This window comes from Lytechinus variegatus, chromosome 5 (assembly GCF_018143015.1).
Source record: "Lytechinus variegatus isolate NC3 chromosome 5, Lvar_3.0, whole genome shotgun sequence".
Classification (NCBI taxonomy): domain Eukaryota; kingdom Metazoa; phylum Echinodermata; class Echinoidea; order Temnopleuroida; family Toxopneustidae; genus Lytechinus; species Lytechinus variegatus.
In genome coordinates this window covers 21,824,393-21,842,671 of record NC_054744.1, presented here as the reverse complement: position 1 = coordinate 21,842,671, position 18,279 = coordinate 21,824,393, and the positions used below count along the sequence as shown (strand labels likewise).

Below are 18,279 nucleotides of genomic sequence, written 5' to 3'. Positions count from 1 at the left end.
AACTAGATTGAGCCAGGCAAGTTATTTTCTTGTGACATACCGGTAATAAGTTCTTTCTCTTTCAGGGGAAAGAGTGGACATTAGTTAATTTAGCTTTTATTTCTATACATGAATTCATGTTATTCATTATATCTTTTATATATGTACCAATTAAAAAAAAAAAGAAAAAAATATATTACCTTATTCCCGAGTCTGAGTCTTGGCTATTACTTGGTACATGATCCCCATAGGTTCTACTATGGATAGGCGAGGAAGATTTAGGGGTGGAGCTCCCTCCATAAAGACTTGAGCCAGTCGTTCTTTTCAAAACGTCTATCTCTGCTTCCTTCTCTCTTCTTTTACCTTGCTCTCTCTGTGATTGGAAATTAAATGAACAACATATATTGATTAGTCACTTTCACATGACAAACCTGCTAACACATCACAGACATCTTAATTTAATTTATCCCATCATATTTCCTAATTATTATGTTTATTTTATCAGTACAAGTCTTGAATTTTATATTTTACTGTCCATAGGGACTGCCTCGACAGAACATTTGCTTTGTTCTTTTGCAGTTTCCAATTTCATGTTCATTTTTTATAAATGTACTGTAATTATCCTTATACAATCTTAGCCCTTTTCTAAAATCTTTCTTGCATCTTGCTATGTGTCTTTGTTTCCTTGTTTTTTTTAATGTATTTTTGATGTTTTTTGTATGCTCAATGTATTTTAATGGATGTGAATAAATAAATAATAAATAGGGTGGAACCTATCAACACAAACTTAATATGTGATTGCAGGGCTCATTTTTAGTTTATAAATGATATAATTCATCATTACGTGCAATTAATTGTAATCAACTGTACCGTAAACTGCTATGCTTATAGTGATTATTTCAGGCTGGATGAGCTATAGCAATAAAATGATATAGTGCATAAGTCCACCAATAAAAAAAACTCTTCCATGTGCTTCATAGTTCTCCAAGAATGAAATATTGAATTTGAAAGATACAAGTCTTTAACTTTTTATTGCAAATCATACTCCCCAAATTTCTGATCTGGTGGATAATTTGGATACAGACAATACTTCTAAGTCTTTTAAAACGAGCAACTGTCTGCACTTTTGGATTCATAAAACCGAAGTCATCTTGCAATGTCTAGAAGCAATGTTGAATCTCATGATCAGTTCCAGTGTAAACCAGCTTCTACACCTAACTAAGAATTAGGGAAATTCTTCATTTACAACTATTTAAAGAAAGATGATTATATTCAAACTATCCTTTAAGCAGTTTTCAATATTTGAAAAGTAAAAAAATTGATATAACAAAAAATTATGATCATATTGTATCATATCATACAGTTTGCTATGGAGGCTTTATACTGAAGTCCAAAAATGTGCATTAAAGTTTGAGCAAACGGTGTTGCTGATTAATCTTGTACATGTCCTTTGTTTGTTATGTAAACTTGTGATTAAGTCCCTCATATGTACAGGGCCAAAGGTGACATCAAGCCCAAGGTGAAGTCCAATATAGGACAGGGGGGGCACAACTGACAAGGGCTAAGTGTTGACATCCTTTAGTAAGTTATTGTTATTTGGTTTGAATTTGGGGAGTTTCAATCTGAGAAGAGCACACATGACTTGGAAAATCATGTATTTTTCAAACAAAATGATCAACAATCAGTACAATTACCCCCCCCCCCTCCCCACCCACACACATCAAATAAAATGCCTGGATTGTTACTTATATATGTATGCACATTTTTTGCTGTTTCCTTCCCTAACTTTGACTTCGAAGTGTACACATTGGCCAACAGATTAAGCTTTTTACCCATAACTGGAGCTCCACAGCTCCACAGAAAATTTGGAACAATTTCTTGATTTTTCTTTAAATTCTGATATTCCGACAGTTAAAAAAATATATATTAAAAATTTACAGAACAAAAAGAGCTTAAATAAGACCCCTTCAACAAAGTACATGTAGGTGTTAGACCTAGAATTGGTGCAGTATATGGTGATGTATCTATTTCTTAAAGAAATTGACTTATATTCACTACTACTGTTCAAAGCTGTAAATTTATATTAAAAAAAAGAGGAAGTCAGAGGAGGAGAGATTAAAGTCAGTTATCCATTAATCAGCTTCCATTGGGAATAGATTATCATTTGCTGACCTATCCTAGACTACAGTGTACATGTAAAAAACATATGAAATATATCTATTCAGAGGAATCTGGGGCCCGGGGGGGAGAAACTCATGTGTTCCAGAAGAAATTATTTGGTCAAGCCAGGTTAGCCTTGGGCAACTGCCAGCCTAGGGAACTTGACCATATATTCCAGCACGGCATTATCCAATGTAAACTAGTCATAAATCTCAACATACCATAGTGTGTGATTTATATCTGAATGGCATCAAATTCCCCATGAAAACAGAAGGCAATCCTTAGAAGGAGGAAAACATTGAGGGATTAAGAAGGAAAAGAACAATGATTAAAGAGAATGGGAATGAGGAGAGAGAAAATCAGGAAGAGAAAGAGAACAAAATGAAGAAAAAAAAGAAAGACAAAGGAGAAAAAAGAAAAAGAAGATGTTATTGATTTCATCACTTACCCTAAGTTGATCCCGTAATTGGCTGGCAGACATCAGCTCAAAACTTGTATCCAAATTAGCATTGGAACCAAACCCAACACTTGACTCTACCTCATAATTCACTGGTGATGAGGTAATTATCCCTGGATCCCGAACTCTCATATCCATTGTCTCTTCCTATATAGGCGTTTCAGACCTTTACTTTCTATACTTTCATCTGTGTGCCATGATAATCAAACATCCCTGTTGCAAAATCTGGAGAAAATAAAACGTAAAAAACTGTCAGTCTAGATCTAGAAACAATTAATCTGAATGATTTCAAGACCACATGGCCCAATTTCACAAAGGTGGTTTTGAAAACACACAGTTGAGTCCATGGTTTACATGTATGCATATTTCCTGTATGAATTACGCTTGATTTAGCGCGTATCTGACGCGTGTATAAAAAATTCCAATGTTGATGCGCGCTTTTGTCTCAGTGTGGACGCATGAATAAAAACAGTGGAGTCATGAATAAAATAGCATATCTAACCATGGTAACAGGTGGGCAATTCCACGATAACACTGTGACATTTTGGAACACCTACGGTATTTACTCATTAAATGTGGAATACCAACAAACTATTTATCTTTTGAAAAAAATTGGATTATGTAACTATGACTCTAATCACAAGTAACCTACAACAACAACAAAACTCTTTAACTTAATGCTAATTAATGAATTATGCATAATTAATTACAACTGTAACACCGTGACTCAAAATGGACATGCATTTTCTCGTACTTGATTCATTTAATAAACTCTGTGACGTTACTGAACATTTTAAAAAGAGATTATGTTGTTGAGATACAGTAGAGACTTGACAGTAATAACCAAGTAGTTTATAGAAAAATAATCAATAAACATGACAATGATGATACATATTATAAACAAATGCACTGTAACACCATGACTGTAACACCGTGACTTCTGAACTGCATGTACAAAACGTATGTAGAATTATCACAAAATTCTTACTTAAAGGAGAAATATATTGATTATGAATGTGGTCTTTTTATATATCAATGGAAAGGTAATGATGTGGGGATCATCAGTGGGTCATTCAAAAAATCCGAAAATAATACAAAAAGGTGAAAATCGCCGATTAAAAAACGCTAAAATGCCCCTCCGAAATATGCCTCGCATCGGTCTCTGAATTGACTGGAATTTGATGACGTCACTGTCTGTACGAGAGGCGTGATTGGCTCTCCCACGTGAAGCTCCACTTGCATGCAAAACCTGTTGCGTGGGTACGTTTTCTCCACACTGTCACTGAATACTTCTATCATGAAATGAAAGAAAACCCAGAATTTCATCTCAAATTGATGATTTTAAAGATGAAGAGAATGATGATGAAGTGAACAACACAGTGAGGTAGTTGGAGGTAAATAATGGGGGAACAATGCCGGTGATTATGATGAAAATTCAACTTGCCTGACGATCACAAGTCATGTACATGCCGATTCGCTACCAACTCAGCTGCTGCTACAAGTGGTAGCTACGTACACCGCGCGGGCCAAATTAAATCCATGAAAATGAATAACCACATCCAGACAGAGTCTATCATAAGAAGGAAAATAATGATATAACTGTACTTACAAACAAGTGAATAATTCGAACCTGAAAGCAAATCAACTCAACGAATAGCAGCAGACGATATGCACCGACGATAAACTTCATGTGGCTGGGATAGATCGTCACTCGTTCTGTTAGATGCAATTTGTAACTCATAAATTTGACAAAATTACGAAACTCTGGGAATTATTTATATATATAAAAATATAGTAACATCTCTTATTATTTTTTGTATTACGATAAAACCTGTTTTGAAGGAAAACGTTGAGGTAAACTAAAATTACATGTAAAAGATCACCCCCAACATGCGTAGCTTGTATGTCATTGCAAACAAACCATCGCAAACATGCACGTATTCCTTCCTTGCTGATTGAGAGCTGTGCAACACGTGCATAGATCTATTCTCTCAGTCTCAGCCAAGGCGAGCAAACAATACGGCATGTGTTGTTGTGATGGTTTGTTTACGATCACATAATGCTACGCATGATGGGATGATCTTTTACATCTAATTTTAATTTACCTCAACGTTTTCCTTCAAAACAGGTTTTATCGTAATTCAAAAAATAATAAGAGATGTTACTTTATTTTTACATAGATAAATAATTCCACGAGTTTCGTAATTTTGTCAAATTAATGAGAAAAAAGTTACATCTAACAGAACGAGTGACAATCTATCCAGCCACACGAAGTTTATCGTCAGTGCATTTGCCATATCGTCTGCTACTATTAGTTGAGTTGATTTGCCTTCAGGTTCGGATTATTCACTTGTTTGTAAGTACAGTTATATCATTTTCCTTCTTATGATAGACTCTGTTTGGATGTGGTTATTCATGTTCAGCATGAATTCAATTTGGCCCGCGCGGTGTAGCTAGCACTTCCAGCAGCATGAATTGGTAGCGAATCGGCATGTACATGACTTTACTTGTGATTGTGTTGCAAGTTGAATTTTCATCCTCATAATCGGCGTAATTCCCCCAATTTACCTCCAACTACGTCACTGTGTTGTTTCACTTCATCATCATTCTCTTCATCTCAAAATCATCAATTTGAAAATCCAAATCTAGATAAAATTCTGGGTTTTCTTTCGATCATTTCGGGATCGAAATATTCAGTGACAATGTGGAGAAAATCTACCCTTGCAACAGGTTTTGCATGCAAGTGGAGCTTCATGTGGGAGAGCCAATCACGCCTCTCGTACAGACAGTGACGTCATAAAAAATCCCCAATTTCGCGGACGAAATTCTGCGTGTTTGAAGCATTCAGAGAGAGAGAACTTCAAACTATTAATTAACTGAGTTTCATCCGTCTCCATGATAAATGATGTACACCATCGTGTTCTCCTTATTTTCTCCTTTATTGTGATATATGATTCTCCAGTTTTACGATTTTCAATATATTTCTACTTTAACCTATAGTAATCTAAAAGGTATCATTGAGCAATCTTTTATCAATAAAATTTATGTCATACATCAGAGTACATGTAATTAATGAGGATGAAAAATCTAGTTAAAAATTTCACTAACAAAAACAACAAAAAATAAAACTATATACACTGTAACACTGTGACGGTTCTTGTAGGCCCCCATGTTTCATTCATAAGATATGGGAAAAGTTTTACTCAAAAAAGTTATGAACTCTCTCTAATGCAGAAAAACTTTAATGTAAATATGCAGATTAATTGAAATACAATTTTACAAGAAGACAAAGAAAAAAAGCTTAATAGAAACACTCAGCAAACTGATTTATACTTTTAATTGCAACTTTATGGTAATTATGCATGTACATGTACGTATACAAAGATAAGTTGAGCCCATAACAATTACAGGAAGAAAAATTAACACACAGCATCTACAGACTTGCATGTAGATATTCGCTCAATTTCCAAGATGTTATAGAAATTTGTAAGATTTCTTGAAGTCTTTTTTAGTTTGCTTCCTGGATTGGCATTGCAAAGTGGTACCGCTCTCTGTTATCCAAAACTATTTGTTTTTCTTCAACCCAACCATACTTGTCAGTGACATCCTTTGCAACAAAAAGAGTACCCCTTTCATCACTCTTATGATAGTGTATGACATGAAATTCACCGTCTTGGATATCAATCAATTGTGCCACATATTTGAGCGATTTCTGCCGAGCACCTTCATACTGCACCAAGATGCAGTCTCCGATCTTGATTGCATCCTCAGATGGTGGTGCATCAGTCATTCTTGTCTTTGATGTATCCAAACCCCAGGGGGGCCACTTCCATTTACGAGTGGATACCATGCGCGACCATGGGGTCTCGAAAAGCACCCTAAACACGTAATTTCCATATTCTGAAAATGCACCCCTTAACAAGTATTGGCGTATGAAACCCTACCCTTAACAAGTATAGGAAACAAATCGATACTCTTGGCAAATATTCCTGAAATGAACCCCTAAACAAGTACAGGAATGTTTTATTGTTACGGGTCCTTCGGTCGTCGGCTTTACCTTATTTGGTTTAGTACGACCCCACCTTTTACACCTCGCGCAAATCGGACTCTAAACACGAAGTGTTGGGGCAAAAAGGACATCCTTTATAAAACATGTTAATTTATAAAACATGTTAATCATCCCCGTAAATTCGACCCTTAACACGTAATTTTCCTAGCGAAATAGATACCCTTTTTTCATAATTTTCGTGTTTTTGACACCCTTATCACGTTACGTACGTAACGTGCCCTATCGTGAAAAGGACATCCTTTTTACGTGTTTTTTTGGTCGCGCATGGTATCCACTCGTCAATGTAAGTGCCCCCCCCCCCCGAATCCAAACCTGCAATAAAAGCATGGGTTTCATCTTCTTGTGGTTTTCTCCATGGTCTCTTTGTTTATACCTTTCCTGGAAACAGCCAAGCCTCCATCCCAACTGACAGAAATCAGCTGGTCACTTCAACAAACATCATTTGGCAGGAACCTACTATGCTTTCTGTGCAATAGCAATGTAGGTCACGGTGTTATAGTCACGGTGTTACAGTTATTGTAACACCGTGACATGATTTAAGTAACTTTTAATTAATTAACAAACTGACTAATTAACTTGTAAGTACTTGTATATGATAGTTATATGTGAGAATGATTTGGGCACTAAAAGATCCTTATAGTTATAGTTTTCATAAAATTTAAAAAACATCAGTTTTTACTGTAACACCGTGACATTATTTATCATGAGAGTTTAAATGTTCGCTGAAGCATAACGCAAAGAAAATTTTGAACTTTGGTGAACCTGTTATGAAATTCAGCCCTAAAACACAGAAAAACACATTTAGATTTTTATGAATCTTTCAATGGAACACTTGCTACACATATTTAATTTTAATGCATTTTTCACACATTTAAACAAAAATTAATTATGCTAATTTAATTTGCATATTTGGCATCTTAAGGACCAAATTTTTCGTTATTATGGACAGAATTGAAAAATTCAGTCTTTTAGCTTTAATATGATACCAAACTTGTTCAGGTTTGACCATTTCTAAAATTTGATGGTCATGTCCACTTTATCATGGAATTGCACAGGTGTCAATTTGGCGCACTGTGACAAAAGCATGCATCAATATTGGCCATTTTTTATACATGCGCCAGATACGCAATAAATTGAGTGTAATTTATACAGGAAATCTGCATAAACCATGGACTCATAGTTTTCAAAACCACCTTTGTGAATTCGGGCCCATGTGTCTAAAAATCTCCTCCAATCCAACTAAATGTATAAAAAAAGAGGAACATTTGGCATAAATATAATCTTATGCACTTATGTTATTGAATCCTGCCTTGGCCTGCCCAAATTTCCAAGCGATTCCTTTTATCTAGGAAAGAAATTGTGTAATCTATGGGCTGATCAATCAGGGAGAAAATTGAAACCATGGGTCTATCCACTTCAAAAGTTCAAATCAAACAATTTCCAGAAAACTTGTCACTCAACCGGGATCCCTAGATAGCTTTGAAGCTGCTGAAAGGGATTACTCTTCAAGGTTCAACCCTCTTTGATTTTCTTTAAACTTGCACAAAATGCTTCCCTCCTGTTAGAAAATTCTGAAATCTTTTACCCCAAGGTCAAAGACAATGATACTGCCTCTGCACTTACTTTATTCCTGTTTTGGTGCATTTCAGGTCAAAACAGAATCAAAATCTTTATTTTGGTCCAGTTCTTTTTGTAGAAAAATCTAGATCTATTTCTATGAAATAAAGACAAAAATCGATAAGCCCCATCAGGGGGATTTTGCATTGTATGGCGGCGACATGATCGCAAGCCATCTGTGACTGTGTACAAGTAGAAATAAAAAAGATTAAAATGTTTAAAAAACTCCTTGAAACAGACGTCTGCCAGCTGTCCACAGTAATCCAGTCAAGATACTGACCACCCATGGATTCCTTTCATCTTGCGTGCGAAGGAATATCATTCATATGCACGCAACAAACACGACACATGCAAATATTAATGGGCTTTTGCCCAAATAAAACATAACACATAATTTGGGATTTCACATTCTGCTATGACACTACCGAACTATTTAGATCCTTTGGTGACTTCTCCTTGAAGTTTCTTTTAAAAAATATGTATTTTTTTCTTGATCTTCAGTGAAAATTTCACAGAGATAAAAATTGATCAGCAATGATATCAATTTTTGGCCAAAAGAGGGCGTGCGATTTATATTCATATCAAAGATACGACAAGGGAAAGACTAGGCACCTAAACTTTTCATTGTATAGACTTTGGTATAACGTATTATTGACATTTGTGTGTGTGTGTGTGTGTGTATTTGAGTTTTGTCAGACGTGTATCAATCAGATATGATTATTTACGTCTGGGACCGACCTTTAACGTCACCATCCGAAAGACGTGACCAGGGCTCGAACCTCTGCATCAATTTGTAACTTCCCCACAGCTTGGATTACAGGCACACGCCACAACGCCCAGTTGTTAAAGTCGTTAAAGCCTGTACCACTGGTTTCGTTCCAGGCACGTATATTTTTTTTCAATTTTTTATTAGTCATCATTTTAACTTATTTGCAAAAAAGTGTTATCATCGCCAATAATAATCTTGAATTATGTTTTGAAGGTATTTCATTTATTGGTGCCCATACTTAGTCAATTAATCATAAGAATTGCGCATTCAAAGAATTTAGACACAGTTATAAAATTACCGAGGAGCTGAATCAAGGTTGTGAAGTTTATTAGCGCCACCATCGGGCTTTTTTGTATTTCCGTAGGAGAGACAAGCGAAGTCACTTTCCAGGCCGAGGTAAGCGAGTTTGCTCTTTTTGTACGATTATTATTTCCAAATTAAATTTCAATTTTTTAGTGTATACTTTTGGATTGCTACTTACCGGAAAGAGCCCCAGTGAGTAGTGAGAAAGAGTTTCAGCAAATATTACTTCAGCTATGAAGCGATGTTTGCCGACTACTTCGAAATCCAGGGTCAAACGCAGTCCGGTGTACTACGAGGTTAGTATACATGTACAATACTAACCTCGTACTAGTGTGAGTGGATACCGACATGACGCACTGATGCCAACAGACATTGACTGGCATGAATGACCATCTTCTAAGTTACTTTTCTAAGTTCTACTACTATAGCCTGGCACTAGTGGCAGCTAATTTTTAGTGTATGGCAGGTTATGCCAATACAACAATTTTTGGGGGGTGGCTAAGCTGGCCTAAGGCTAAGCTGAATTTTTTTTTAAATTCTGCTTAGGCCAGCTTAGGCTTTAGCCACCCCCCAAAATTATTTCTGCCAGAAACAGTGACCATGGACATGGTCTGGTGAGCGGCGAGCGGGTGGCCGGTGGGTTCTACGTTCAGCCTAGACCAAAAGCTTCGGTCTCTGTTACTTTGGTTGTTCATCTGAACTCTGTTGGCTTCACTCACCAAATACAGAGACTGAAGTTCTAGCGCGATCTGTACAGGGGACTCAACGGCCATATGTTTATGTCATGTATGTACGGTACTTAAGATCGGATAAAACGGGGAAGTGAATTTGCGCGACAGCCGAGGTAAGTCACTGTTTTTGTTCCTTTCAACTTGATTTTTCTCCTTTTTTTGGCAATTAATGCCAAGAGGGAATATTAATTTGCATTTTGGTCGCATTAATTTTCAAAATTTTTATTCATTAAAGACAAAAATACATGTAGAAGAGCCCCGACGGCGACGGGGGGATTTTGCATTGCAAGTCCCCTAATGCCTAATGGTGGCTGCACAATAGCGAGCCGTCTGTGTACGAGGAGAAATTTTTAAAAAAATGTTAAAAAACTCCTCGAAACAGACGGCTGCCAGCTGTCTACGTTCAGCCAAGAAGCTGCCTTCGTTCCAGCTCCTTGCTTTGGTTCAGCATATACATGCGGGCATGCGGGCCCCCGCCGCGCTGGCCGCTGCTACATGTAGGCCTATGCCTAACTTGTCGTACCGTACGGTACTGGCGTAGACTACAACTTACAAGTTACAACATAAATCTAGACTACAGCCAGTACAAGAATCAATACAACATTGACAAACTTCATTAAGACAAGCAGCAAACTGAACAATTCGAAGAAGAATTAATTTAGACAATGATCATTAAGAATTCATAAGATTAAAGTCAATAAAATGTAGAAAATATTACAAACCTAACACTCGGCTCATTTTTCTGGGAACTAGGGACGCGTCGCCATATTGTAATGTTTGTAAACTAGATTTGGAATATTCTATTTGTCTGGAGGGGAATCAAAATTCATTTTCTTTGGATTTCCTGCTGATAAATACAAATGAAGATACTTCTTATCAAAATACTACCTAAAATTATTATGTTTTTTTAATAACAATATCAAAATATTTAATTAAATAAAATTTGAGGTGAAATGATTGCTTAAAATATTACATTGAAACCGATAGCTAAAATAAACTCTTCCTTGTTCGAACGGGCGTTGATGATTAAGTGATTGAAAATGTATCGATGATGCGTTATTCTTCTAATTCTCACTACGAAAAATGCAGCGGCTTAGCTGCTTTCAACTCCAAGTAGCAGTCAAGCATTTCGAGAACAAATTCCCTTTAAAAATCCATCAACAGCGGTCTTAAAATGTGGAAAGTAGATTTCCCCCCTCTTTATTTAAAGGGGAAGTTCACCCTGACAAAAACTAAGTTTATTGTAAAAATAGCAGAAAAAATAATAAAAAATATTGGCATCCCACTGACGGGGGTGGTTTCCATTTTCCAGTAATTCTTTATGTAACAGATAGAAGAAAGTCTACTCTTTTGTCTTCAAGTGGTTTAAAACAATAAAAGTTGTTTAAATACCTTCGACAGGCTCTTGCGGGACTATGTTTTAAGGTGTCCAAATGTAATTGCTTGCGACATGCAGAGCATTCCTCCTCTAACTTTTCCAAGAGGTTTCATGAACATAAAAGTTGCTTAAACATGTAATAAATAAACGCCTTTTGTCCTCATACCCATCATAATTATGTAACATTCACTTTTCTATCGCGACGCTCATTACATGCGTTAATGCGTGCTAGTCACACCAACAACAAAGGCAGGCAAGACCGATTGAGTCTATTGTACTCTTTTGAAAGGCAAGCTAGCGAGTGCATTGAAGTCGGTATCACTAGTGTGACTAGTGACGGAGGTTGCTTTTTGGTGCCATTTTATCGCAATATCGGGGAATGCATTTGCAGGTATTTTCCCTATATAATCAAAGGGGAATGAAACCTTTGGAACAAATTGGCTTGTGTAGAAACAGAATTAAAAATCAAAGAATAAGAATAAATAAAGTTTGAGAAAAATCGGACTAATAGTGAGAAAGTTATGAGCATTTGAATATTGCAATCACTAATGCTATGGAGATCCTCCCATTGGCAATGCGACAAGGATGTGTGATGTCACTGATGAACAACTTTCCCTTTGGTGGACTATAAAATACCCTCAAAATGTCTCTTTTTGCTTTTTCTTACGATGATACAAACTCTTTATCCATTATGTATTCTTAAAAAATATGTATTACATGCCCTCATGTAGAAAGAACACATGATCTATGGATAGATGTGATAAAAGAGGCAATTCAAGTGAAATATATACTAAAGTAATGGGGAGAGTTGTTCATCAGTGACATCACACATCTTTGTCGCATTGCCAATTTGCTATCTCCATAGCAATAGTGATCGCAATATTCAAATGCTCATAACTTTCTCATTATTTGTCCGATTTTTCTCAAACTTTTGTTGATCTGTTTCTTTGATTTTTCTGTTTTCACACAAGCTATCTTGTTCCAATGGTTTCATTCTCCTTTAATACTATATCATGAAGCATATCAATGCTCTCGTAAATATATTCTCTTTCGTGTTGAATGTTGATATTTTGCATTGATTGCTGATATTAATGACAAAACAGAAAGATATCAATGCACATGCAAATTTTTGCCTAAGGGGACATGAAAATTTTGGCATAAATTCTTATATTTTTCAAAAAATATTAACCGGACTGTCATGAAAACACTTGCAATCGATTTCTACTGTCTAAATCAATTGGAAATGCGTATTCATTTAATATTTTTCTTTTTTTTTGTGCAAAAATATGAAAATAATTGATTTTCATGAAAAATTCAAGATGGTCGGCAAAAATGGGGTCCTCTGGGCCTTCCGTACAGGATATGACCCGGCAGCAACACATTTTCTTGACCACTGATATCATGCCAACATCTTGGGGGCCATCAAACCTTTTGTGCCCGATCAGCTGAATAAACTCTCCCAGCTAGCCCCCGGACTAAAATGGTGTGCGGCCGACGACCGACGGACATAACAATGAAATATCGCTGTACTTGTTTAGGGGTTAATTTCAGGGAATACTTAATTGCCAAGAGTTTTGTTTCCAATATTTGTGAATTAGGGTATACGGTTTCAGGGGTGCATTTTTACTATTGGAAAATACGTGAGGATGCTTTTCGAAACCCCATGGTCGCACATGGTAGGCCTATTTATCCACTCGTCAATGGAAGTGCCCCCCGGCCCCCCGGGGTGTCCGGGAGCAAAATCTCATATAGGGGTCCTATTTAAAGTGATTGGTTAACATTGGTTTGACTTTTAAAAAATCTGAGCTAGAAGTTCACACTTGTCACCTGTGTCTGTGATATGTTACAAAAATGAAGCCCAGAAAAAATTGCGTTCAAAAATAATTATTTAGTGCTTCAAAAATTGAAATATAAAGTGACCAGAAACACCATCTTAATTTCATCCCATACACTTATGTGTACTATTTAGGTGTCTATAAGACACCTATTTACAAAATCGGGGTTTGCCTTGTAGTTTTAGCTTTTCATTCTCAATAATGGTTGTTTTCAGTGTTTATTAGTTCTAATACATGCACTTGTACACATGTTTCATCTTGGTTTGAGAATTTTTTTAATCTGCTGCTCACAAAGTTAAACAATACCTTTAAGAAGTTCGTACAACTTTCACACCGTATAGGGGTAGGAGGCTTGGGGTGGACCGCTACAGGTATATAGTAGTCTCAATTTGTGGATAGTAGAATTCAAGGAGCGATGTAAAATAGCAACAACCATAAAAAAAAATCAATAACCTTTAAGGGTAAAATGAAATGTATGTATATGCCATAAATACGTCATTCATGTATCAAACTGTTGCTGGGTGACAGCTCCAATATAACAGTAACATTTAAGAGTGAAATATAGATAACAAACCAATAAGATATTAATACACTCATGGCCAATATCCACTTCCATCTCAAGTAGATATAAACAAAATTGATACGATAAAGTAATTTTGTTTTATCGTATCAATTTTATGTATATATAACTACAGTGGAACTAAATATGCGTTATTCATAACAAAATAAATATTTTGGCAATATTTTTAAACATTTCATTCTAACTAGCATTTGTGGGCTACTATTTGCAATCTTGTAGTGTCGTTAGTTTGAGATCAAACGCTGCATGAATCAATTAGCATTTCTTGTTCACTGGGGATATAATCTGATGCAAACAATATTCCATTTTCTTTCTTCAGACTCCGATATTTTTCTAATTTCTTTAAATTGTAAATTCTTTTATAGGGTGCATTGGCCGAAAGGCCTTCCCCAAGGGGAGGGGGTGGGGCTGCCAAAGTCGATTACCCCATCCTTTTCCGAAGTTTGTCTATATATAGCTTGGAAAATTTGTCATTTTGAAGTCCCTATTGAGGCAGCTAGCAATTATTCTACTATATAAAAATTGTATTAAACCCTCTTTTATTCATTTGAAACCACTTTAAGGAGTAACCTTTTATCTATATGTTATTAATGAAGAGGTGCTGGCAACCTTCTCGCCCAGGAAGACTGCCAAAGTCACCCAGCCATTTTCAGTATTGTCTATTTATGTAAAAATCTGCCATTTTGCACGAGGCCCCATTAAGGTAAAAAGAACGTTTCTGCTACGTAGTAAAGCCACTTTTATCGTCATGAAATCACTTGGGGACAAAACAGTATTTCTCTATTAGCTATATACATATAAAGAAGTGCTGGGACATCGAAGCCTCTACCACACAGAGGGGCTGACGAAGTTGCACACCCCCGGCCTTTTTCGTATTTTGCCTCATGGGAAAATCTTTAGTTTGGAGCCCCCATATTGAGCCGACAAAAAGCTGTTCCCGCTGTAAAGCAAGCCGCCACATCGTCTGAAACTATATGGAGATAAAAGAGTAATCTTTTCTCTATCAGGTACATATACATGATACATTTTATAAACTTGAGAAGTGCAAGGGAATGGAGGTTATACTCAGAGGGCTGCCAGAATTACTCACCCCTATTCCGTATTTTGCCTATTTATGGGAAACTCTGCCATTTTGGAGCACCTATATGCAAAAAGCTGTTTCCGCTATGAGCAACACCCTAAATCGTCTTAAAATTACTTGGAGATAAAAGAGTTGATATTATAGTTACATAATAGAGAATTTCTAGGGAATTAAATACCCCTCCCGGGGGACTGCCGAAGCTACCCACCCCTTTTCTATTTACCATGGGGAAAATCTGCCATTTTGGAGCCCCTATTGAGGCAAAAAAGATACTACCGCTGTTTTCGATACAGCAAAAATGCCATTTTGCTCCAATTTCCGATGCCAAAAGACGATATTTCCAAATACATGTCAAGTATGAAAAAGGGTGAGGTAAATTTCAACAGGTCCGGTAAAATATTGTTTATTATGCCGGATAATAATATTTTGAGCAAATATCTCAATAATTTGCTGGGGATCAATAAAGATAAAAAAAGCTGCTTCATTAAAGTATGCGTTAAATCTACTCCTGGGTCATTAGTTCATGCCCTTTCTTATTATACTGCATGCTTGCTCGCCTCTATATTATTGTATGCTCTTCTCTCTTGTTTTCATTTTCCTTCTCTTAGCCCTTTCTTTTTTAATTGTTAATTGTTTACTCATGGTTTAGAGGTATCCCGAAGTCCGACAAAGGCACCTGCTTTCTGGGATTTTCTTCCATGTACAATTTACATACTGCATTTTACATTCATTGTTTTCTCTACTATATTAATGATATTATCGATGTGTATACATGAAAATTAATTAAATATCAATTAGAATAAAATAGATGTTTAACTGAAATGAAATAAAGTCAAATAATACAACAAAAACCTGCGACATTTTCTTCAATTACTTTATTCAATTCAAATGAATTGGAATACTGAGTATAGTAACATTCATCTGAGAATTGAACCTGATCATCAGAATTTGCATGTAAACTTTGTTTGAAAATTATCACGAAATAGAGATTTTCACTTCCAAAATGTTTGTCGTATCATTGGACCTGTCATTCAGTATCATTTTGATACTTGTTATCGGGTAGCGGAGATCATCATATGGGGGGGGATTTGATATGAACAAAGACTATATGAGGGGGGGGGGTCGACTTGAAAATATTTACATTTTATGATGTTCAATAATAAATACTGCTGTGAGAAAAGGGAGCTTGGGGCCGTTGACCCCTAAAAAATGTCAAGATAAAAAATAATAATGTTAGGTGCTCAAGGCGCTTCTATTTTCCCGGCTAAGCTAGGCGTTCATATAGCGCACACAGGTTTTTAAAGAATTATTTCCTACCGGTACCCATTTACCTCACCTGGGTTGAGTCCACCATATTGTGGATCAGTTTCTTGCTGAAGGAAATTATGCCATGGCTGGGATTCGAACCCACGACCCTCTGTTTCAAAGTCCGAAGACTAATCCACTGGGCCACAATGCTCCACAAAATGAAGTTGGAAGAAAGGAAAAGGAGGAAATAGAATATTTTCTGGATGATATGTCATAATCTGTAAAACAAATATTGGTGTATTAAAAACGTAATTTTTGTCTCAATCGCTTCGGTCTCGCGCAGTTCCTTAGACGTTTTGCTCCAAACTCCATGTCTGGCCCCATCATCTTAATTTTTGAGGGCGGAGTCCTACGCCAGTGGTAATACATTTGGTTTAGATCAGATTATATCGCCAGTGAAAAGTAAATCTAATTGATTTAAACAGCGTTGAATCCCAAACTAACGACACTATAAGATTGTAAATAGTAGCCCGCAGGCTCTTTAGGACATATCTGAAAATGTTTAAAAATCTTCATGTTGTTGTGAATAACATTTAATTCAAGTATAGATTTATATAGAGCGCCATATAATATGTGAACACAAAAATCAATTTATCGTCCCAATTTTTTCATATCTACTTGAGATGGAAATGGTCACTGGCCATTGGTGTGTTCCTATTTTGAAGGTTCGATATCTCACTTTCACTTTTGAATGTTGCTGTAACGTTAGAGTTGTCACCCAGCGTCATTTTGACACATGAATGACGTATTTATACAAGCGGAGATATGGCAGTTATACATTTCACCTTCCCCTTAAAGTTACTGATTTTTTTCTCTCATCTTTTTGCTATTTTAGTACACTGTAAAAACTGCATGCGGTGTTAAAATTACACCCTAGACTGGAGATTAAGCATAACACCAAAGAGTGTAAATGTAACAAAGGTGTTGTAATAACACCTATAGGTGTAAAACTAACACCACCAATTTAACACCGGTGTAAAATAACTGGTGAACACGTGGTCCTCTATATGTACACCGTTTAACACCACAGTTTTTGCTGTGTTAAAAAGTGATACCACAATTTGAGACTACATACCTAGCAGTGAAAAGGATCACTATATGCTACCTATGGTATCAAACCTTTGCTGTGGTGTGGGTTGTAACTCATCTTTCACTGATGGGCCTTGCTCCCGGACTATTAAATAGCCATATCCCATTAATTCTTCCTTCTTATAGGCCCTATATGCTTTATTATTTTTGGTTTCTTGTCTTTTTTCTTCATTTAGAAATTCAGATTGAATTTCCCTTAGCATTTTATCTCATCCCATTCTATCCTCATTTCTCCCTTCCTTTTTCTCTTTTCTCTCCCGTGGCGCCTTCATCTTAGCTTTCTCGTTCCTTTTGCCCGGATTTTGCCACAATTTTAATTCATTTCTCCAGCCTTTCTTCGGGGTGATATATTCTTTCTCACACTTCTTCTCTCCTACATTTTCCTTCATTTTTCTTCAGTTTTCCCTTCCCGTTTTCTTTTTATTTTCCCGGCGTTTCTTTCGCTCACATAATGAAAATGAATTACCCCGCGCCGTCTGGCCTCCGAAAAAAATCTTAGCTCATTAAACTTGTTAACCCCCCTTGGGATGCTCCGGGCTGAGAATATATTTATATCTGAATAAATAGAGTAAAATTTACAGAGCAAAATGCTATCGGATAACAAATAAAGAAGCTATTGAATTTTTAAGTTTTGCATAAATTGTGAAAACAGTTATTATGCACGTCGTCATGAGTCATTACGTGAGCTGATCGATGCACATCCCAAAATTCCTTTTCTTTTTACATGAAATCATATTTGTTTAATTTTTCCATGCATGTGTAAATATGTGTACCCCTTATGATGGAATAAATAATAATGCTGAGAGTGATTCTTGGTGATGATGGTGGTGGCCAGATCATCAGGCCACCTGAATGAAAGGCCTAGAAATGTTTCACCCGAATAATGCAAATCTTATCCGATTTTGATCAATCTTTTTTTTCAT

General features: G+C 36.2%; 1 protein-coding gene across 5 annotated transcripts in view; it reads right to left on the bottom strand.

Moving 5' to 3' along the window:
- The window catches only part of LOC121415728 (myosin-11-like), a 56,308-nt gene extending 45,432 nt beyond the window's left edge, over window positions 1–10,876 (bottom strand). For all 5 annotated transcript variants that reach the window (XM_041609051.1, XM_041609053.1, XM_041609054.1 and 2 more), the window contains exons 1-3: window positions 10,808–10,876; window positions 2,588–2,821; window positions 180–352 (exon numbers count right to left, since the gene is read on the bottom strand). In XM_041609051.1, coding sequence (XP_041464985.1) covers window positions 180–352; window positions 2,588–2,734 — 320 coding nt within the window. In that variant the 5' untranslated portion in view covers window positions 2,735–2,821; window positions 10,808–10,876. The remainder of the gene's footprint in view (window positions 1–179; window positions 353–2,587; window positions 2,822–10,807) is intronic.
- Between the last annotated feature and the right edge of the window lie 7,403 nt (window positions 10,877–18,279).